This window comes from Tupaia chinensis, unplaced genomic scaffold, assembly GCF_000334495.1.
Source record: "Tupaia chinensis unplaced genomic scaffold, TupChi_1.0 Scaffold000117_2, whole genome shotgun sequence".
NCBI lineage: Eukaryota > Metazoa > Chordata > Mammalia > Scandentia > Tupaiidae > Tupaia > Tupaia belangeri.
This window is the reverse complement of record NW_006159583.1, coordinates 6,743,479-6,767,769: the sequence shown is the minus strand read 5'-3', so window position 1 is coordinate 6,767,769 and position 24,291 is coordinate 6,743,479. Positions and strand designations below refer to the sequence as shown.

The 24,291-nt window shown below is 38.5% G+C and overlaps 1 protein-coding gene across 7 annotated transcripts in view; it reads right to left on the bottom strand.

Moving 5' to 3' along the window:
• EYA4 (EYA transcriptional coactivator and phosphatase 4) overlaps positions 1–24,291 on the bottom strand; it is a 325,860-nt gene that overhangs the window by 26,493 nt on the left and 275,076 nt on the right. For all 7 annotated transcript variants that reach the window (XM_006144330.3, XM_006144324.3, XM_006144326.3 and 4 more), the window contains 4 exons: positions 11,199–11,288; positions 3,868–3,926; positions 3,600–3,760; positions 1,458–1,572 (listed from right to left, as the gene is read on the bottom strand). In XM_006144330.3, coding sequence (XP_006144392.1) covers positions 1,458–1,572; positions 3,600–3,760; positions 3,868–3,926; positions 11,199–11,288 — 425 coding nt within the window. The remainder of the gene's footprint in view (positions 1–1,457; positions 1,573–3,599; positions 3,761–3,867; positions 3,927–11,198; positions 11,289–24,291) is intronic.

The following is a 24,291-nucleotide window of genomic DNA, read 5'->3' as shown; positions in this document are numbered from 1 at the left end:
TATATATATTCTATATAATAATGTAATAGTATTTTTTAACTATATAAGAGACATCTTTTTTAAATAATGAAAGCCAGTGGCTTCTCCTCAGAGATATACACATTTCATTACATTTTCCACACAGTTTCAGGGGCTCAGGAGTCCTTGTGTTCCAGCTGCCCTGACCTTTGGTCTCCCTGTTACCAGCTTCAGAGATCACAAGACTGCAAACAGCTTTCATTGTTAAAACAGCTCTTTTTTACATGCAACCAGAATCTCTTTTTCGAGGAGTTCTACTCATTGGTGCTAATTCTTTCCTTTATAGACACGGGGTGAAATCTTATTTTCAGCCTAACATCTCAAACAGCTGTAATTGGTAATCTTGCTCCACACATGACTCTTCTGGCTTCACTTTTGGCCTCCTCCTATCGACTATTTAAATGTGGCTTCGATTGCCTAAACTTCTCTGGCTACTCCTCTGGACATAGGATGCTTCAGCTCTGCAACGGCCTTTCCTGGAATGCAGTGCCCAGAACTGAGCAAAGAATTCTGCTGTGGCTTCCCCAGTCACACACAGAAAGCTGCTTTCCTTTCCACTCTCCTTTTAGATTTCCCGCTATCAATGCAGGGTCTGATCTTGTCATGTGGTCAGGAGCCTTCCGCAAGATTGGCACATACTCATGTACTTGCATATTCTTAATATGGGACTCTCCTTTTCACCCTGTCAAGGTTTTTCTGTGTTCTGATTCAAATCCATTCACATAATCTTTCTCTGAATGATGTCTTACTCACAGATTTTCTAAGCAGGCTTTTATTTATTCCTCTAACTCAGAAATAAAACTACAGAATAGGACAGAAGAACAATACCTCTCTTTCTCACTAGCAATCGCTTTCCAGATTTACATTATTTTATGAGCTAGCATTTACAGCACATGGTGCTCCAATGTTTATTAGGCTAGTTAATACTGTTACCTACATAAAAGCCACAATTTTACTCTAGTTTAAACAACACAAAAGTTCAATTTTTTGTCAAAAAATTTGATTTTCTGATACATTTACATTTTATTATTATCTATTATTGCCTAAGAGACCTAATTCTCTGTAAAACAGAACTTTTATTGTAGCCATCACCCCTTGTACTTTGCCAAGAACAGAGTGTTCTTTCTTTTCCCTTAGAAGTCATGTATCCTCACAGTGGGGACCATCAGTGGTTATGAGGAAAGAAGGGTGAAGAGATGGGTGGAGAGACGGGTGGAGAGATGGGGGTCTCTTGGTGATTCTGAGAAGCAATAATTCTCTTCCCTCTCCCCCCCCGCCCACACACACACGTACACAGAAATAGAAAATTATTGGGCCCTGAATTATTAGGTCCTCTTAAACTCTAAAATAGTTTAGGAATGAAAACATTTGTATCAGGTCATGCTTTGAACTAAATTCTTCAATACAATAAACATAGAAAGGACAACAATCCCACTTACCTAGTGCTAATAATCGATAAAGACTTAAGTGCATTTGTTAGCCAGGAGTCTGTCAGACCTTCAATCTCTGCTCTTAACTGTAGCCATGCATCCCTCTTGGCAGGGCCAAGGAGTCCTGCAGCACCGAAAAGCAAGGCAGAATCAGACCAATATTTTGAAAGGAGAATTTCGTTTGGCTTCCTTTCTGTCTTGTACAGATTATTTTTATTTCAGTTTCGATCAGAAATGGAGAGATACAGTGTGTGTGAAAGAGGAGGGTCTGAGAAAGGACATTTAGGGGAAAAATAGGGAAGAAAAGCATTAATGGCACAAAGAAATGTGGTATCTGTTGAAGATGTTTTGTAGTTTTATCAACTGTACTAGGGAGAAATATTCACCTGTTGAAATATCCATTTTGTAAGACAAATATTAATGTGAGTGAATATATAAAATAAAATGAAATAAAAAATAAAAATAAAGGAAAAAATGGAAAAAAAAAGAATTTCACATTTAAAAAAATAAAAAGGATGGGAATCAAGGGGGGAAGAAAGAAGGAAAGCATTTAAGGAACGAACACAAAGGTGAAAAATTATCTGTTGATGATAGCATGTATAATACTATCTTTAACTGGAGTAATGCAGTGTATTAGTGCTAGGAAAATTCATTTTGCATGCTGTAACAATATACAGTGATTCAATGTACAAAAAATTAAAAATAAAAAATAAATAAAAACAAAAAAATCTTAAAAAAATGAAAAAACAAACTATTTTTACAAGTATTATAAAAAAAAGAAATGGAGAGAGATGCAGATTTATATCAATACTTATCTCTTATTTTGGAACTGATTATCCACTCACTCACTCACTCAACAAGTATTTATGGAACAACTACTAGATGCCAGGTACGAGGACTACTGGGAATAAAATGCTGCAAAGTGTTAGTCCTAACTAACTAGGACTAGGTATTGGGAATAAAAGGTTCTGTGTCCTCCCTGAACTTCGTCTGATGCAGTGCATGCCAACTACCAAGAGAGCTTTGAAACTCCCCTGCCTGGGTCCCAGGGGAGACTGAGGTATATCAGGTATGGAGGAGTAGTCAGGCTCTGCCAGCCTAGGGACAAAACCCCCAAACATCTGACTGCCTGAAAATGCTGCTTCTTAATAATTCAATCACAATAATTTCCATGATGGAATAGTAAGGATGGCATTATCATATACAGCTGTTAACAATGTTCCTCACATTAGTGCTAAGGCTATAATAGAAAGTTTATTCTCTAAATAAATAAATAATTGTGTTTAAAATCCGAAGTGAATAATGCAGTTTTAGACAACAGTGGTAAAATACATTGGTGTTAAAATAAGAAGAGGCAGGAACCTAATTAAAAATTTTAAAATAGCCAGTTCTTCATTTTACAACTAAACAAGATTATGTAAATCCTTTAAAAAGGAAGATTTCTTATTTAAATTATATTTCAGAATACTGGAAACACATATAGTTAAAATGATAGGATTCCAGAAGGGTAATGCTTACTAACCACTCTCTCTGTCAATGAATAGGAATCTCTTCTTTAGAAAATCTTCTTCGACTGGTCAGTTCTTCCTGTCTGGTTATTACTGATAATGTCCCAAGCACCAGCTGATGAAGAGTAAACTAAATGCCCTTAATGTTAATATTGACCAAATATCTAAGTACATTTCACAAAGAGCTCCCAATTGAGGCTGGCCCTCTAGCCTCATGATTAAAGGAGCCTGATCTCACATGGCTGACCACGCGGTTTAGTTTCTGGCTTTGGGAGTTTGAAAAACATGCTAGGCATGTATGTGATGTGACCCAAATCTTGACAGGGTAGAGGAATGGAGGAGCGAGGCCTGCACTATGGCCATACCCCATTAGGGAGTGTTTTCTCCCCCTCCCTCTGTCCCTCTTTAGTGAGTGCTCACAGACTCTGGCAATTAAAAAAAATTTAAAAATCCCAAGCATGTTATACTTTGCAGTTAAATTTTCCCCCACTGATTCTGAGAAACTTAAAATTCTGGTTCAATATAATTTAACCTGAGCTTTTGCTAATTTATTTTACAATAGGATGGTCTCTAACATGAAACCACAGTTCGAATTCTGCCTATACCCAGAGTACCTTCATTAGATTACAAAAGCCACACATACCTCCGACATTGTTCTTGTAGGTGTTATATAATTCTTTTACTCTTCTATAACGAAAAGCCAACTTCCTCATCCAGTCGACTCCCCCTCTTACACCTGTTGGCAAACAAAGGTTTGCACTACTTGCAGCTGCATGGAAGCCATCAGTTGCAAAACTGTAGGTACTGCAACACCCAAAATACATTAAAAAGAAATAAAAGAAATAATTACATGTGCAAAACTCCAGAGCTGAATTTCTGCAGGAAAAAGCATACTGAAAGGCATGGCTTACCTTAAGTCCTGCCCATTATCATCAGAGGACACATCATCTATGTGCACTTGATCACACTCCTGTTAAAAACATTGGAAAAGTTATTTGCTTTTCAAACGATGCTGTTACATTGTTTCCCATCTTTCCATTCTATTAGAGTATGGCCAGGAGATGGCGGCATTTACTCATCCATCCCACCATCTCCTGCTTGTTTTCTTGTACCAGGAAATAGCACATTTCTGTTCCGTAAGATCGAAATCCAGAACAATGTCATAAAAAGGGATCAGAAAACATGTAGCATAAGGATTTCTTTAGAGATATTTTAAAAATAATGTTAATTTTAAAACTACTGACAATAAACTCTCCTTTGAACATTCATAAATCATTTGGGTTTCCTTTTAGCCATTTCTGTTGTGCACATCCAAATCAAGCTAGTCTGAAGATATTCAAAACTTGTTTAGTCTGCACACCTCGAGGGGTTGCTAATATTTATTATTTGTTGAATGGGAACAGAAGGGGTCTGACCTCAGATTATGGTGGTTGGTTCCATGACATCCTGCTTCTTGCTAGACCAGAGATACCATGGAAGAATAATGCTGGTGTTATTTTAAGGTCCTGATGTTTTTCCTTTTGGGAGAGGGGATGGTCACACACCAATCCCTTCTCCATTCTCCTGGGATCCTGGGCACTCACACACATGTGCCTGGTATTACATTTTTTTATATCTTTTTTTTTTAAGAGGTTTTTGCTATAGGGCACGTGCGCTCGCCAGACAGAGAGAGACAGAGAGACAGAAAGTGAGAAATCACCCCCCAGGGGGGATGGCCACACCGCAATCCCTTTTCCTCCATTCTCCTCTCGGGATCTTGGGCATGCACACACATGCGCCCAGCATGAGTTTTAAGCCACTGGGTCCGGGACACGAACCGCAGTCGACTACATGGGAGTCCAGTGACATAGCCATTACGCTAACAGCTGGTCCCTGCCTGGTATCACTTTCAAGCTACTGGGTTTGGGACTCAAACCGCAGTTGGAGATGTAGAAGTCCAATGACTTAACCGCTGCATCACCTGCTGACCCCAAAGTCCTGATTCTTTAACCCTCAAAAATGTTAATAACCATAGAAACTCTAGGTAAGTATAACCATATAACTGATATGATATTATGCTATTATATGCTCCCAGCTAGTGATAATGATGCTGAATAAGGATTCTTTACTGTTCTCAAAAGTCTTACTCTGTGCTGTCCAATAAATCTGCACATTCCAGTAAAATATTACATAATTTGTAGGTAAAATTTGGCTATGGAATTGAAGTAACTAGTTTTCAGAATAAAGATAAATATTTAATACAGAATAAATTTTATAATTTATAATAAATAAGTACAGTTAAATAAATTAAGCCCCAGAATAAGTATTACTTAGCCTCCTGGTACTCTTTTGTTTCCCTCAAATTATTTTAATCATATAGATCTGACTGTATACCTATGAGTGCATACCACTCAAAATCAATTTTTTTTCAGGTTTTTTTTTTTTTTTTTTAAGATTTTTTTTTGCCTTAGGTCATATGAGCTCACTAGAGAGAAAGAGACAGAGCCAGTGAGAGGGAAAGTGAGAAATCACCCCATGGGGGCATGGCCATGCCGCAATCCCTTCTTCTCCACTCTACTCCTGAGATTTTGGGCATGCACGCACATGTGCATGAGTTTCAAACTACTAGGTCTGAGACTCAAATTGCAGTTGCCCATGTGGAAGTCCAACAATGTAACTGCTATGCCATAGTGTATGTTTGTTCACCGGAGAGAGAAACAGATAAGGAAGTGAGAAATCACTCCCCAGAGAGGATGACCATGATACAATCCCTTCTTCTTCACTCTCCTCTGGGCACACATGCACACAGCTTGGTGTGTTTTTCAAGCCCCGGGTCTGAGATTCAAACTGCAGTCAACCACGTGGAAGTCTAGTGCCTTAACTACCATGCCACCTGCTGGCTCTCGAAATCAAGTTAAAAAGAATTCTATCTGAAAAATGCCATACTTAATATGGAGTATTAGTTACTACTTACTATTGGGTTGTTGGAAAAATCTTGACATATTTTTTTCTGTTTTTCTATATAAAAATGTGTCATGACTTTTCTGACAGCCCAATATATATTCACTATAAGACTCGAAAGGATCTGGTCATCAAATATTTAACATGTAATCCAGTGCCTGGCTTTCTACACAGTCTATTAATCTTGTTTTAGTATGAAGACAATCTAGTTGACTGACACCGATGAGTAAAATTTTTGTATATAACTTGAAAATCTAAGAAAATAAAATTTTTAAATTCATATAATTTACATAAATCAAAAATTCAGTCATTTTTGAAAAAAACCTCTACTTACAGTCACAAGAGCCCAGAAAATTTAATCTGATGGAAATTCCCTGCATAAGGTATTTGGTTCAGGAGGCTATACTTCCCACATAAGTTGCAATCCAGTATCGGATAATTACACAATCCTTTTCTAAGTAAATGGCAGAAGCTTAGACAAATGATCATTCTTAACAGGATTACCACAATAATTTGAATTTTCTAACAGAAGATTATGTTGCTTATAACATAATAATATTCTAGATGGGGAAGGCTATAAGATGATATTTCTAGCAGGGGTGGGGCAGAGAGCAGAGTAGGAGCTAAGTCTTCCCAAATCATGATGGAATAGGCACTTACAAAATCTTCCCACCTTACACCAAATACTGATCCAAACCAGTGCAGCTGGGCTGGCCCCACAGTGCAGCAGTGAAGCACTATGAGTTTGAGTGCTTACCCTGGCAACTTAAAACACATGCCAGGTACATGTACATGTGTACCCAGGACTCTGATAGAATTGGAGGAAAAAGGATTATGATGTGACCAGGGTCTATTGGGGGTGTTTTCTCTCTTTCTCTCTCTTACACACACATGCCCTCTAGCAGAAGGAAGGGAGGAAAGAAGAAAGAAAAAGGAAGGAAGCAAGAGAAGGAGAAAAAGAGGAAGGAGTGGAATCCAAACTACAACTAAAGGAGGCATTACGGTTCCAGAAAAAAAAAATCTCATGTAAAAGTATTAGAAGCAACAGTAGTAGCATTGAATTGGGCATTAAAGGAGAGGTTGTAGGGCTTCTTACAAGTCAGTATGAAAGCTGGAATACAGGCCCCTCAGAACACGGAGGCACTAGTGTAGTTCTGGATGACAGTATTATTTCTTATTTACAGGTAGTGACATTCTTCAAAAGTATGTAGACTGAAACCAATCACTGTTGAAATGGCATCTCAGAAAGGTGCCCAAGTTATAGAAGTTCTAAAATCTCTCTGCATGTAAATAATTTCCACAACTCTCTTTTAAACAAACTAAAGATATCCAAAAAGGGAGATGGAGAAATCCTCGTGAGTTACCCTGGCAATCAGAAGTCACTTCTATTTTGAATTCTTGCCTGTCCTGATTTTTAGAGAAATTCCTCTGACATTTTAAATATTAACTCAGATGATTAATTTGTATATAGGTTGCCCGAAATTTTATTTCTTACTCTGGAGGACAACAGTATATCAAACTTACTGGACCATGAGCGTGATATCTGAAGTTATATTTGAGGTTTTTCCAAATCTAACTTCTCTTTTAAATTTATGCCTAGTTAACTATGCTTGTTGATTCTGGACAGTTGCCTGAGGATTACAGTCCAGTGAAAGAAACCTGAACTTCCATTACTTACATTTTTAAGGAAAGCTAAATAATTGTTCTTCAATTAGCTTTTACTCTGAGGAACTTTGCGAGAATGGTTTTGACCCAAAGCAGGAATACTAAAGACACTGTAATTCTTTGGTTCTAACGAGTTTCAGTAGACGACCTCAAACATCTGAAATAATTCTCATACAAATTTTAAATGTTTTAATTTTGTCTTATAAGGTGACCACAATATTATCACTGATTTGTATCAGTTATAATGCACAGAAGTCTTTCCTGACTTGTGTGATCCCAAACTCCCTAGTGCTTTCCACTGGAAGTTATTCTAACTGAAAAAAAGTTTTATTTAAACAGAGAGTATTCTTTTTTTTTATGGGTGTAGTGTGAGCATGTGCCTTCTCTGCAGTTGAGCAGGATGTAGTGAAGTATCCATTAGGAGGATTTAAAATTGTATCTTTTAAGGAATTATGTAAAGAGCAGCTGTTACTGCATATGTTGTGGTATTTATTGAAGGATTTGAGTCTCAAATTAGATTTTTTAGGCTAAAAAAACTCTACAAGACTAAATGTATGAGAAGAAAACCATAATAACGTAATGGTGGAGTTACTCTCTTAGAGAATTCTTTTCTTTGTCAGAAGCAAAAATAACGACTTAATTCCACTTATAGAACCCAAAGTATTCATTGGTTGTAAGAGGATTATAAAATATAAAGATGTGAATTATGTGAAAGTGGAACTGAGGTTCAAAGTCAGGTGCAGAAAGACAGTGGGTGTGTTTATGCTGAATGATTTTGAAAAACAGTGCTCAGATTTTATTAGTTTAGTGCTTGTTTATCTTAAGTCAGTAATAAATCTTTGAGTTTCTTCAGGCACTTCAACTGGGTGTGTAAACACATGTATGTGTGTGTATGTGCACATGTAAAGAAAGTTCAATTAATTTGTATGCTGATACTCAATTGTTTAATTGCTTAAGTACAGTATTGTAAAATAGCTAAGATTTAAGGCTTGAGTCAAATAAAATTTTTATCCAATTTAAAAATACAACTAAAAAGCCATAATCAGAAAAGAGAAAGTGAATACCAGTATTTTCTCAGTTAATAATTTCTACCAGATAACGTGCTAGGTATTTAAAATATATATATGATACATACATACATACATACATACATATATATTACACACATATATATGTCTTACAAATATGTTTTTACAGATATATGTATATATTATCTAAACTAAAATAAATGGTCTCAAAGCACCATCAATGATCAGAGCATATTTTCATTATACCAATATTCATTTCAAAACTATCTATGAATTTGTCATATGGTACCTTCACTATATCATCTTAATGTTCTATTAAAAGTTGAGTAGTAAATTTATTCCATCTGGCTTCTAATGTAACACTAAAAAGCTACAAATTCTTTTATTCCATTTATTTACAGTAAAGAATAATTAACCAGAGGAAATATGTACTATAAAACTTGGATTAAAAACCACATAAAATTTCATTTTTCTTTTTACATCTTTGAAAGGACTTATGATGCTCTTTAGCATGAGACTCAGCCATAATGACAAACTGAAAAATGAATCTAGGAAGTTATCAGCGTATGTAAGAAATTCAAGCTCCTAAAAGATTAAAATATGTTTCCTATTATCAGGTATATACAAAAACCATTCTGTATACTAGACAGTAATAAGTAGCAGTATTAATTTCAATCAGTTTTTAGACATATGATTATTATTTTTTATTTAACACTAGAAAATTTACCTAGAAATATTTAGCTTTTTTGTTGTCCATTAAAGAAAAAAAATAAAGCATATGCTAGAAAGATACTAATGTTTTTATGTGGTTAAGCCACTGACTTTTCACAATGCCATTACACGGATTTTCAGTACATACACTTATGACATAAACTGGACCTCTCATACGTACTCTGATGTCTCAAATGTAACTCTAAGCAGATCAAAGACCTTGTCTATTTTAAAAACTTCTTTAAGTCGTTCAGCTAACTTAGCTTTCCTTTTGCACACATTTCTTTTAATTTCAGCATGATATTGGGGAGCAAAAGATATGCTCTGGTGCTAGGTACACCTGCTTCAATTCTCAGTTTAAGTACTTAGTCACCTGGTAAATCTGGACATGATTTTTTTTTTTGCGAGTTTTTTTTTTTTTTTTTTTGCTATAGGATGCGTGTGTACGCCAGAAAGACAGAGAAAAACAGAGACAGGAAGTGAGAAATTACCCCCAAGGAGGGATGGCCACACCACAATCCCTTCTCCTCCTTTCTCCTCTCAGGATCTTGGGCATGCATGCACACGCGCCCGGCATGAGTTTAAGCAACTGGGTGCGGGACTCGAACCGCAATCGACTACGTGGGAGTCCAGCAACATAGCCATTACGCTAACTGCTGGTCCCTGGACATGATTTTTTGTGCTGTGGATCCTACAAAAATAATATGATAAACATATATGTTTCAAAGCACTGCTAATTAATGAATGGAAAGTCCAACATAAAATGTCTACATCAAGGTGGGGGTTTAGTAGTAAAAATCTCACTCTTCATTCATAGCGTAATTACAGATAAATACTTTTATTTCATTGTGAAGCTATGAGATAAAACAAAAACAAAATCAAAAACAAACAACAACACAACACTTAACAATGACATTAAAAAAAAAAATTCTCAAGGCCAGCAGGTGGCATGATGGTTAAGGCACTAGATTCCCACATGGCTGACTGCAGTTTGAATCCCAGACCCGGAGCCTTGAATATTATGCTTGGTACATGTATGTGCATCTTCAAAATCCCTAGAGGAGAATGGAATCTATTTAAGTATAGTTTGGTTTGACTGAGAACTGTATATGCCCAGTGTCTAAATTATTAAATTATTTCAAGTACTATTATCAGAATGGCTAGTAACCCAGATTAGACAGTACGTAAACAGCTACTCTAAGGCTGATTTTTTCTGACTATTCTTTTTGGTCTTGTTTTGTTTTTAGTTCTGCTTTCTCTGGCTGGCTATTTGGACACTTGTACTGATTGCTTTTTGAGGATGGACACAAAAAAGTAAATTTGAAAAAAGAGAAAGTAAATGGCAAAATAATGGACACATCCTTAGAATTTTAGACCAGATGGGTAAACAGCTTTAGCACTCTTTTATCCAGACAGGGAGGAAAAAAGGAATGACAACATTGTCTAAAGTAAGATTTCATATTTTCTGCAAAAAATTTAATGGTCCATGCTATCACCAAGAAAAGTATCTGTAATTATGGTCTAGTGATGAACCTAAACAGCATACTGGAATAGATAATGTTGATTCCTAAGACAGCAAACGGGTTGTGATTGAGACCCTTAAAGAACCAGGAGCGACACTGGAGGGTGGGGGGGTGTAGGCTACAGTATGAAATGGCAACTGGACCATGCTCTTTTGTCACACATTTCTGTTCTAAAATAGGTGCCAGTACATATATATTATTTGGAAACACAATTCGGCTTCCTGTTTATCAATGTATGTACAATCTTGACAAGAACTGTAGAGTCTTCTTGAGCTAAATTTCTATCTTTGCATTTTCTCAAGGTTATTTGCACACATAGAAACCATTTTCAGAACTTGAGTGTTAGATGCTATTCTTTACTTCTAAAATTCTTACCTCTAAGTCATTAAAAAACAAATGTGTATCAGCAAGATTAAAAATCATTTCCTCCATTCGGAGTCCAAGAGTTACAGCCATGGGAGGATCCTGGGGGGGAAAAAAAGACATGCATAATGAGGTAAAATTTCAGTAACCACAGTAATTACTAAAAATATCTGAAGGACTGGCCATGGTGGTGCAGCACTAATGGAATGCTCTGAAATGCACATCGGGCTCATATCCCTATGTCCCCCTGTGCATGTTCTGTGCACATGTCCACACGCCCATGATGCTGGCTCCTGAGGATGGGAATGGATCATAGCATGGAGACTCTATTGTAAGTGTCCCATCTCTCCCTGTCTCTCTCTCTCATAAAGAAATAAATGAATACTCTTAAAATATTTCAAATCTGTATTACTGTGGGAAGTGGGAAGAGGAAACTACAAATTTTTACCAAAGCTTCCCAATTATCTGAAAAGGTACCTTTCCAAAAGGTTGAGACTTATCAAATGTCCATATATATGTGTGCGAATTTGCAGGCATTTATACACCCATAGGTGACTCAGGATAAATTTTCACTTGAAGCCATATATTTATGAGAGGAGGAGGAAGAAAGTCATATGACGCAGTTTATATATACTCCATGAAAGTCTTTTAAAGAAAGGTATTGAGTGGGGTACTGAAGAATGCAGCAAACTTATTATAAAAGGGGGAAAGTACATCCCTTTAAGAATGACAACAAATAATAGACAGAAATAGGAAAGGAAGAGAAACAGACCAACTGGGTGTTTGGGTTAGAGCACAGAATGTCTTGAGGTGGGGATGAGAACAGCTTGCAAAGGTTAGTGCAACCCCCACTTTTACTTATTGCATTTTCATTAACAAAGTCATAGGAATTTTCACTACATATGCACATATAGTTGGGTCTAAGTTGTATTTGAGTAGGTTGAAGAGAGAATGGTCCAAGTTAACAAAAAGAACACTAATTCAGGAAATGTAAGCTAGGTGGAAAACATTTGCTTTTAAAGGTTTAATGAAAATAAGGGTTTAGGAAGGAGTGAAAATGACTCAGTTTTTGTTTACAGAAGCCAAGATATTAAGCAGCAGCAAAGAGCTTAGAATCAAGATCAGAGTTGTTACTTTATCATGATTAGCTGCAGCTGAAGGAAGGACTGGCGTCTACTTAAAAAGTGGAGTTCAGGGTTAGTGTTAGGGGAAGTAGTTCATGCACAAATATATGTTAAAATGATCAAAACAGGAATGATTGTTTAAAGAGAACTGCAATAGGTGACTCTGGAGATAAGAAAAACAAAACATGGAAGGGACAAATCCTTAGAATTTTAGACCAGATGGGTATTGGCAGGGAGAATATGGTTTTGAATAAAGTCGATATGTCTAGAAGGATACTATTGGTTTTGGCTGAGAAATTATTTTGGAAGACCTCAGGGTGATTTGAGTTGAGTGGCTGGGACAGGAGCCAGATTGTAGGGATTTGAGAAGAGAGAAATGAAATTGTGTTTTCAACATCCTAATAAATGGCATTTCAAGAAATGTATTTAAACTAGGGAAAATGAATACTAACTTGTCTTTGATGTATGATAAGAACACATAACCCAGGTCAGGCCAAGCACTATTTATCTATAACTCCAAACTGATACCAGTCACAAGTAGAAGCCCCTCTTCATTCCAAACCAACTGGACAACAAACAATTTCATTCCTAGATTTCCTTATGCCAAAATGGAAGAAAACCCTCAACAAGTGTAAATACATTGAAAGTGTTAACCCTGCATCTTGTAGCCATTAAAACCTAGAGAACAGAAATTGCACGGTAAGAAATAGGAAATGAGTGCTAAAGGCCAGTTGACATGGGTAGAGAAAAATGAAAACTCCATGCAGAAGATGAAGATTCGACAATAATATGTTTTCTTTCTTTCCTTTTCTTTCTTTTTTTTTTTTTTTCTTTTGAGAAGTTTTTGCTACAGGGTGCGTGCATTCGCCAGAAAGGCAGAGAGAGAGATAGAAAGCAGCGAGAAATCAGTCCCCCAGGGGGCATGGCCATACTGCAATCCCTTCTCCTGCATTCTCCTCTCGGGATCTTGGGCACGCACGCACACATGCCCGGCATGAGTTTTAAGCCACTGGATCTGGGACTCTAACCATGGTTGACTACATGGGAGTCCAGCGACATAGCCATTACGTTAATTGCTGGTCCCAATAATATGTTTTCAACATAGTTTTCTAACTGTTTACATCTCCTCACTGAAGATTCCTATGGATTTCATAGCTAGGGAATCTCATTGGATTCCCAACAGATTTCATTTTTAAATTTTTTAAAATTTATGAGTTACTTTGTTGACTGCTCACGTACTGGTTGGAATCCTAGTGTTGCATCCACCGGTCAACTTGCCTCTACTGCCTGATTCATTGGTCTTCCCATGACAGGAACAGTTGGGGGAACATTCCCAAAGATCAAATCAAACAAATTTTCATTCGAAAATAAGAACAAAATTATTGTCTGTTTTGTGTCTTAAGGAATTTCAGAACTCAGAAAGAATCCCTTGATTTGTTTCCTGTAACTATGACATTCTTCCTCTCCCCCCTTTTAAAAAAGTTGATTTCTTTCTTGAGCAAAAGAAACAGAGAAACAGAGACAGAGACAGAGGCAGAGGCAGAGTGATAGTGCCCCAATGCTGTGAGCCTCCTTCAGCTTCAGTCAGTACTAGATCATGGACACACCACACCCAGCGTACTCAGGGAAGTCTTCAGACACAAACCTTTCCACATGAGTCAGTCCTGCAAAGTGTTTTACCACTGTACCACTATCTCGCCCCAAATTCTTTTTTATTATTTCTTTTGTTACTTTTCATGTTTTTGTTATATACAAGTTTTTGAAGGTTGGATACATTTTTTTTTAACATGCATTTTGCCTGTTATTCGTTGTTGTTAAAAATTCCCATTGTCTCTCTTTTTTGTTTTTTGAAGGGTGCGTGTTGGATAGGCAGAGGACATAGAAAACTTGCAAGTATTCTGCCTAGTCATGGAACCATGAACAAAACATCTACAGAAATATCAGGAAAAATCAAATGTAATTATAGCATGAAAACATAATTCCATTAGTGACGCTCTATGCTCTTGAGGAATGTTCACTGATGCAAGACAGTAAAACTGAGCTCCACATTGCTCAGTTATGTTTCTGATGATTACTGCCCTAAAGCTATATATTTCAGATGAGGGTTCAGAAATACCTTATTTAAAGGTTTTCTCCTTCTGGAAACCAGGTGGGTTCAACTCTTATCCTATGATTTGCCTACTTTTCTTTTTAAGTTTTAAATAAAATGACTGAATTTCTTCTGTTCATTCTTCACATTCTTTGCATTTACAGATCAGATTTATGAGAATGGGAGAAAACATACTGTTCTTGTTTAATTGCTACTTTCATCGATTCCATGCTTCTGAAGTACGTAACTCTCTATGCTACCCAAACAGTGAGAGGAAATCCATGAAGAATGCATTCTGCACATCTGATAAGCATGCAAACAATGTTAAAAAAAAAAAAAGGCAGGGGTGGGGGAAAGAATCCTTTAGCTAGCAAGCCTAGCGTATAGTACGATGAAAACTGTATTTGAGCACTGCACTGGAATGCAAACCCATGGCACCGGGAGGGCTGTCCATTTGTTTTTCAAGCTGTGGCAGTTCCACATCACACACTGTGTTAGCCAGGACTGAGTAAGCATTTTGGCAAAATCTCATCTGTTCACTGGGAAAGTTTAGGTTTGAGGTTTTCAGAGTGTGAACTGGCTGCATTTTCCTAAGGGTTCCAGAGAGCAAGGCCTGCTGAAAGGGAGGTGTTTCGTCAGCCATGCCAAAGGCTTGGCAGAGAAGGTGAGGGATCGTCATGTCCTAAGCCAAGGAAAACCATGCCTGTAAGAGAGATGGCGATCTTGTTTCTCAGTGAATGTCTGGTGAGGGCTTCTTTTCAAATATCTAATTTTACTCTTTGTTTTCTCCAGCTTACTAAGTCACTGGGACAGCTAATTCTAAGTAAGCAAATTACAGGACCACATTTTTCCAGCTACAGGACGCATGGATCTAAGAATCCAAAAAAGATGACTGGGCATTTGGTGGGTGTAGCCTTGGCAATGTCTCTGTGAATTTGGGTACCCCCTGTGTTGCCAAACTACTGGGAAGGAGCTGCAGTGCCTGTAATTCCACCATTTTATCAGGCATTTGAGAGTGAAATATACTTTTGGACTAGACCCAATGTTTCTTTTTTCTTTCTTTTTTTTTTTTTTAACGGAGATGTTTGCTCATTTTCATTGGATGTTTGTAGAATTATTGGGCACCTTATGAACCAGAAACTGCTGCTTTTTTATGTTTAACTGTAGTGAGTGTTGAGTTTGGGGTATAAAATGAAGTGAGAGCAAAAACTTTGATAGAGGGGGAAAGGTAAAATAACAGAAGTGCTAAGAGGGTTTTGTGGAAGCTCTGATGCATATTATAAATATATAATAGTGCCAGAAGGTTAAAAGTGTCTACAACATCATTTAATGTGGGGCAAATTGAACTTCTGCCACTTTATTTTGTGTACTAAAAACTCTATCAAAATAATGAAACTAGTCTCAAGACATTTTATTGAATCCAGAGAGGAGAGGAAAATGAAGAAAATAAATAGCACTTGGCCTTTAAATGTGTGACTCTAAGCCAGATGTTACCAGTGTATAACCAAGTCAGGATCAAATACAGCACTTCTCTAAATCAAAATACTAACGCCTATTAGCCATGTTAGCACAGAGCATAAATTGGAGCCAGACTGTCTGTCTATGGGCCTCTGCCCTGCATTGGGCCATCAGCTGGAATTCCTCCTCCAGGGACACACTGTAAAAATATCTCAGGAGAAGCAGCAATTATGTATTTTTAAATAAATGGAAGACCCTTTTTTTCATTTAAGGTCTTGAGTTCTTGGAATAGTTACTCCTTTGAGACATGAGGCACATTTGTAGACTTGTGCAGGCTGAGAGGGAAGATGTATAAGTTCATCACAGAAAAAGAAAGTCAAATAAGCTCATGAGGCAAGGTAGAAATAGTAACTAGACATTTTAGAATACGTGAACTGTTTGAATGGGTGATAAAAGGTGAAATGAAATTCAGTCATCAGAAGGGAAATGGTATCATTGAGATACCTGTCTGTGATGAGTAGGTAGCAGACTTAAGGGCTGTTAGGGGCCTGGCTCCATCGTGCTGTGGTACCATGCTGCTCAAGAGAAGTCGATCCCAAGAGGTGATGCTCCTGAGGGCCCAATATAATGGGCTGGAGGAATGGACGAAGGGGTGTGACCAGACCCTTGGAGAGTGCGACTCTTTCTCATACACACACACACACACACACACACACACACACACAAATACACACTCCTGTGAATACAGTTGTGCTCTATCATGCTTCAATCTTTTTTTTTTTTTTTGGGGGGGGCATCCTTGGGAGGAATTGGAGGATTCAATTCAGGAACATTCTTTTATTTATCACATATTTATTGAGTGTCTATTATGTGTTAAACATGTTTGAATTCTGGGAAGAGAGCAGAGAACCTAAAAAGCACTAACTGCTCTCTTATTGAGCTATTATTACTACTTGACAAAAAGCTAGACAAAAAAAAAAAAAAAAACTAGTCTATGGAAGCATTTTTGGTGGTGAAAAGGCTATGGTGGAAAAACCAGGACAGACAGAAGCAGAGACGAGGGGGAGGTGTGGTGCTAGCTCATTTAAAGCACGTGCAGGGCCGGCTCCTCTTAGCAGGCAACAGCTGAGGAACAGAAACATGACAAAGGTGAGGGGGCCAGCCGTGTGGGAACATATGCAGAGCCAGAGGTAGGCATGAGTCTCATGTGTGAGGCAGAGTGATCCGGGCCAGGGGAGTGAAGGGAAGTGAGCATGCTAAGTGAGCTGAGCCCAGCTGAATCAAAAGCAGAGGAGAAGACCCAGCAACATAAACCAAGAAGGGTCAGTCCACTTGGCTCCTCAAACTTGGAAAGAGATGCTTTACTGGCAATTTGGGAACAAGCAAAGAGCAGCAACTGCAGAGTAAAGTGGGCTCAAGAGGCTTGTCTAGTGGCAGGAATATTACAGCATGGGATAAGGTGACAGGAAGAATCCAGGAGCGTGGGACACTGGTGGCTCTGAAGGAGGTCATTCCAAGAGGAGACTCCTTGGGTTGTGAGAGGGCTTGGAATGAGGGCATAAGTGGAGGTGCAAAGAAAGGCAGAGAATGTGGCTATGGATGCAGGGGGCACAGATTGGGGTATGAGGAAGAGGAAATTGTTTTCCATTTGCTTTTATTCCCTCCTGCATAACTAAGAGGAGGTTTTTACAGAATTGGGAGAGGGCTTTGAAGACTTGAAGGGAGAGCAGCTGTTCACTAACCCAGGAGTACAAGCTGTGGTCACATTCAGCTGTCGAGGTACCACGGTACCATTAAAGTCAGTGGATTTTGTTGTTTTCTTTCTTTCACTCGCTCTCTCTCTCTGTCCTTCCTTCCTTCCTTCCTTCCTACCTACCTACCTTCCTTCCTTCTCTCTCTCTCTTTTTCTTTCTTTTGTTTGTTTCTTCTTTCTTTCCTTTCTCTCTCTCTCTCTCTCTTTCTTTCTTTTTTGCAAGTGATAGAGAAACGAAGGGGAAGATATAGAGTCTTTACACAAAAGAGGACTTACAGTGATACACCAAAACTCCACACTGGGAAGAGGAAGACTAAGACAGGTTCTCAAGTGTGACCAAGCATGACAAACACCTGTGCAGCTTCTAAAACACCACATCTCATAGCAATTAAATCATATTCTTTGAGAGCCATGCATTAATTGTTTCAAAGCTTTTCAGTGATTCCAATGTACAAACAAGATTCAGAATCAGAAGATGGTGGCTTTTCTACTCAAACTGTTACACACAGACCTGCAGCACAGGCATCACTTGAAAGCCTGTTAGAAAGGCAGAATCAAAGACCCTACACTTCAGCTCTACTGGACCCAAATCCATGGTTTCACAAGATGCCAGGTGATTCATATGCATATCAATTGATATTTAAAACTCATTGGTGTAAGAATTCTCATGGTCTAGAACATTCAAGGAAGACTAGAGTTGACATGACTTGCTGCCTTCACAGGAGGGAAACCTCTGTGGTGCTTCCAAAGGACTCTAGGCCTTAAGAATCAGTATGATCACAGAGTAGAATAGTGGCTCAGTAAAATTGAATGGGGAATAGAATCCTCTAGAGTTGCTTAAATTTATGAGTAAGAGTGCATTTCCTCAACTGCATTTCCTTAAAGACCATCTGTGAATTTAACTTCATGGACAGAATGACCCATGGTGTATTTGTCCTACTTATGCAGCTAATGACCTGCTGGGAAGCTGGTAAAGGTGAAAACGAGCTAACAGTTCCTCTAGATTAAAAAGATTTACTCATGGGACTGGCAAATGAGGTAGTGGTTAAGGTGCTGGACTCCTACATGACTGACCCAGGTTTGAGTCCCAGACCTGCCAGATTGCTTTTTCACTCTCCTTCTCTCTGTGTTTCTCTGTCTCTGGTCAAACTGAAGAATAATAATAATTAATAAATAATTTTTTTAAGAAATAAAGGATTTGCTCACAATCCAACTATTTAATGTAAACAACACAGTTGCAATTAAATAGCAGTTAATATTAGGTACTGAGAAGTCATGAAAGGGTACTGTTATGTAATTTATCTAGCACTGCCACCTTCCACAGTTTCATTCAGAAAAGGATCCATTCAATTGAATCCACCCAAATGTATTAAACTGGTAATGGAATAAATATTCCTGTAGAGTTATTACAGCAGTAACACATAGCAATAATGTAGCAGAGCCCTTAGATAGAACGAAAAAGGTCTTGTTGGTGAGACAGGACAATAGGAGAATGAGTAAGAAAGTACAGGGCTGAGAGAAAGTGGTCAGGCAGAGAGGGCAAATGAACACACCCAACTGAGGCAACTCGAGACTTTCTCAGTGAAAGAGGTTATTGGTGCATTAGAAGAAAGATACAAAAAGGAGGGCTGAAGATGATTTAAAGAAACTTAAGGGAAGTTAATGATACAATCCCTCACTTTCCTAAGATATAATGGTGAAAGATTATACATTTAAAGAAAGGGGACTAAAAATTGCAGGGGTTAGTTACAGAAGTTTCCTCTAGAACTCTGTATTTAAATGGCCAGAGGGTACATGTTCTTGTCAGTGAAAAAGAGAAGGCAAGGAGGGAGGGAGAGAGAGAACACCCCAGGGGGTGTGGTCATGCTGCAATCCCTTTTCCTCCATTTTTTTTTTTTTTTCATCCCATCAGGATTTGGGGCATGTATGCATGTGTACCCTGTGTGTTTTCCAAGCCTACAGGGCTAGGATTGGAACCACAGTTGGAATCTGGCTCCCTTAACCCCTGGGCTACAGGGTCAACCCTAGAACTCTGTATTTTTAAGATACTAATTATTACTCTCTTTCTGGCATATTAACACCAGGTTAATAAATGAGATGCTCTTCCAATGCCTTTTCTGTTTTCTAATGTACTGCCAACAATAACTTGGTAAGATTGGGCTTAATTAAAAGTCAGTAAGATATTGGCTATTTGTTTCCAGCTAAAGTCATTCAAATCAATAGGGAAAAAATCTCTAAAATCAACATAGTCTCAACACTAAGATATGAAAGAGGAATCAACAGGTAGTACTGTCTCTCAAACTAAGACAGAATTTGACAAATGTCCCTGTCCTTGATTTAGCTTTACTTTAATATATTGGTTTATTATATACACTATATGCACATACACATGTAATCAAGCATACTATGAGCAAACATGAAAAACACTATCCATTTTCTAAGGCTTCCAAATTCTGTATTCTACTTTAAATACACCAAAACCATTCTCCAGTCACCTTGAGAGAATGTTGCTTCTCTGTAACACTGAGCTGAGGATCTCTCATTGCAAGGTAAAACAACAGATATAAACATAAGGTGCACATTAAAGGAAAAAAAGAAGAAGAAAACAATTCAGTGTCAGGGCCAGCAGGTGGCATGATGGTTAAAGTGCTGGACTCCCATATGGCTTACCACAGTTTGAGTCCTGGATCTGACAGCTTGTTTTCTCACTCCCCCTCACTCTCTGGTAAAAATTTAAATACTACTACTAATGATGATAATAAATAAAATTTAAATAAACAATTCAAAACAATATTCAGTTTCTCAAATTTCAGACTTCCATGAAACTGAATAAAATAGGTTACACCAATCGAACCTTACTACTTGGTGGCAGAAATACACTACATTTGAATACATTACCTCATTTAACCCTCATCACAGAATTATTACTTTTAGTATTTTCTTCATTTTATATATAGGGCAACTGAGGTGTGCAAAGTCTAAATAAACTACCCAGAGTTATGGTGAAGCTAGAATTTGAACTCAGGTCCATTCTGCTTACCGAGTAAAAATCTATAACCAGTATGCCCATGGGGAACATCAACAAGATGGTGTTAATACTGCCATTAGAGTTGCATCAGATCTGTGGCTCCTCCCACCTGATTAAGTCTAGTCACTATTAAGTCCCATTGATTTTTCTTTAGTTCACGTGTATAGGCCAGTATTTATCTTCAGGACTATCTATTATTTAACATCCAGTTGATGCTATTCAAGTCTTTTACTACTTGAATGAGCACAGATTATTTAATATAAAATTAATCAACTGATTTAGCTTCATGAACATATGCTCTGCATATATTTTTTTTTAATTTCCAGAGGGCACGTGTGCATCCTGGAGATGAGAGAGAGAGAGAGACGGAATAAGTGAGAAAGCACCTTGAGGGGTGCCTGAAGGTCCAGAACTCATACTTCAATCCCTTCTCCTACTCCTTTTTCTCCTTTTAGGCTTTCAGGCATGGATGCAAACACACCTGATGTGTTTCTCAATCTGCAAGATCTAAGACTTGAATCACATATTCAACCATGTGGGATCCAGACACCTTCACCCCCATGCCACGGGCTAGCTGCCCAGTGCTGCTCTTATAAAAGATGTTGTCTAAAACAAGCAAGTAGTTCTGGGAGCCTGAATTTCAATTTCACTTTACAAGGCAACCGTTCATTTTCTCTTCACTCTTTTCCCTGACTTGAACTATTTCCTTTGTATCCTTACCGTGAAATAACTTTAGAAAATCATAACTTCATAGCACATGATGCATTAATGCTCCAAAATAAATCAGATCCCCAAAGCACAATTTATTTAGCTCTCTCCACCAGTTCCCTTCCCCCAACTAAAAGAATTACTGCAACTTATCAGGTAAAATATATATACAATTAATCAAGGAATAGGAATAATCTTCATAAACTCTTAACAGATGATGGATGATTCCTGGTCTACATCCTGTCAAATTTACAAACTCCTCTTTTAGAGTTTTGCAGTGCTGAAAACTGTACATGCCAACTGGTGTTCAGCTGCAAAACCCATCATCGGCCTTAGAGGCAGCAGAGCTCAAATACCGATGTCCCTCATTTGCCAGCGTGGTAAATGTCCAGAAATAGTTCTGCTTGGGAAGAGAGAGTGTTGACAACCGAACAGAGTCAAAAAGTGATAACATATTAGGAAGACCCTTGGGAAATTCACATTGTTTATAAATGGAAGTAGACTTTTCCAAAAGTTATTTTTTTTTTTTAAAACACAGAAGTTATGGTTGAGATGACAGGCATACTAATTACAATGATTTAATCGCCACAGATTGTATTCTTGTACAGAATGAACATATTGTACTTCTGAAAATATGTACAATTATTATTATACAATTAACCTCTTTAAAGGAAAAAAAAAAGAAAACCAAAAGAATGTGAAAATCAACAAGTTTCACAGAGTTTTAAAATTTATTTTAACTTTTTATTTATGTTTTTGCCATAGGGTGTGTAAACTCGCCAGAGAGACAGAGACATTGAAAGGGAACATGAGAAATAATCCCCCAGGCGGTATGGCCATGTTGCAATCACTTCTCCTCTATTCCTCTCTTATTTTCTTTCTATCTTTTTTTTTTTTTTTTGGAGAGTTTTTTGCTATAGGGCGCGTGCGCTCGCCAGACAGAGGGAGACATAGAGATAGAAAGCGAGAAATCACCCCCCAGGGGGGATGGTCACGCCGTAATCCCTTCTCCTCCATTCTCCTCTCGGGATCTTGGGCACGCACGCACACGCGCCTGGCGTGAGATTTAAGCCACCGGGTCTGGGACGCGAACTGCGGTTGACTACGTGGGAGTCCAGCGACATAGCCATTATGCTAACTGCTGGTTCCCCTCTATTCCTCTCTTGAGATGTTGGGCATGCATGATTCTGAAGCTACCAGGTCCAGGACTCAAACCACAGTCAGACAAGTGGGAGTACAGTGACATAACCACCACACCCCTTGCTGGCCCCACACAAAGTAACTTTATGAGTAAAATGGCATTCCTATACTATTGTGTTCAATGAAATTTACTTTCATAGGTTGTAGGGGCAAAAAACATAAGAGTGAAAGAGTACAGTGATTAAGTACATGGCAAATAGGTGTGGGCTCTGTCGATGGAGCCATGGAGGAGCTACGGGACACAGGACCTGCTGTGCCTGAGTGATGGAGGCTACTGAGAGAACTTATTTCTCTTTGAATGAGGACACTCAGCAAAGTGGCAGACACATAGCAGGAGTCCGACATAGAACTCAGTATTACCTGCTCTTTCCGGGGCGGGGGAGACAGGTAGGTGGGGAGGTGTGATGATCTGGGGGCACGACTGATTTTACTTTTCTGATGCTCACCCAGCTTTCAGCTCGCTGCATTTTTGACCACTGAAGCACCACTTCCTGCATTCTAAGAGTAAGCACTGACCTTCTGCAAGTCTGAAAACATCTGCCCCAAAGACATTTCTCACTTTGGGTAAAGAATATGCATTTTTTATTTCAGTTTCTCTGACTTGGGAGGTAGGCGACAGTTTTCATAGTTCAGTACTACTATCATATATTTACATTACTGTCTTTAATCTATACAGTAATCCCAGGAAGTAGTGGATTATAACTATTTTCAGATGAGGAAACAGGTTCAGAGGTCAAATGATTTGTTTGCCCTTGGGGACATTCAGGTACAGGACAGTCTTCTAATTCCCAGCTCAGAACTCCTTTGGTTGAGGAACGGCAGTTAGCGTAATGGCTATGTCGCTGGACTCCCAGGTAGTTGACCGCGGTTCAAGTCCCGGAACTAGTGGCTTAAACTCATGCAGGGCACGTGTATGTGCGTGCCCAAGATCCCAAGAGGAGAATGGAGTGAGAAGGGATTGTGGTGTGGCCATCCCCCCCCACGGGGGGTGATTTCTTGCTTTCTATCTCTCTGCCTCTCTCTGTGTTTCTGGCAAGCACACATGCCCTGTATCGAAAAACCCTAAAAAAAAAAAAAGAACTCCTTCGGCTGGACAATAGCCTTATGGACTACACTCAGAGTACGCTCCAGAACTCTGGAAACTCTTCTGTGGGGGCTGAGAATAACAGGTAAGGGGTCTGTGACATGAGGGAAGAGATCTCGCCATCTCTCGCCATCTCTACCTGTCACCTGCCCTTACGTGTTTTACATAAAGATGCCCAGGGGACCAGCATATGGTGTAATGGTTAATCACTGGACTCCCATGTAATTGACCACATTTCGAGTCCTGGACCCGGTGGCTTAATACTCACACAGGGTGCATATGTGCACAAAATCCCAAGGGGAGAATGGAGAAGGGATTGCAGCATGGCCCTCTCCCCAGGGAATGATTTCTCATTTTCTCTCTCTGTGTCTTTCTGGTGAGCACAGAAGCTCTATAACAAAAATCTCTCTTAAAATAAATAAATATGCCCAGGTGATGTATTATATGCATAAAAGTTTCTCTGACTTAAAAGAACTAAAAAACCATTATGCTATACTAAAATGCTATATTCTAAAAACGCACATTGTGGAAATAAAAACTGAGCTAAGAAATGGAAAGAATGGAGGACTCATGGAATGTCAAGTTTACTGCCTTTAACAGTGTAAGGTTCCTGATCCCAATCCCAGAAATAATGGCCAGTCACTCCTGCTATTAGCAGGAA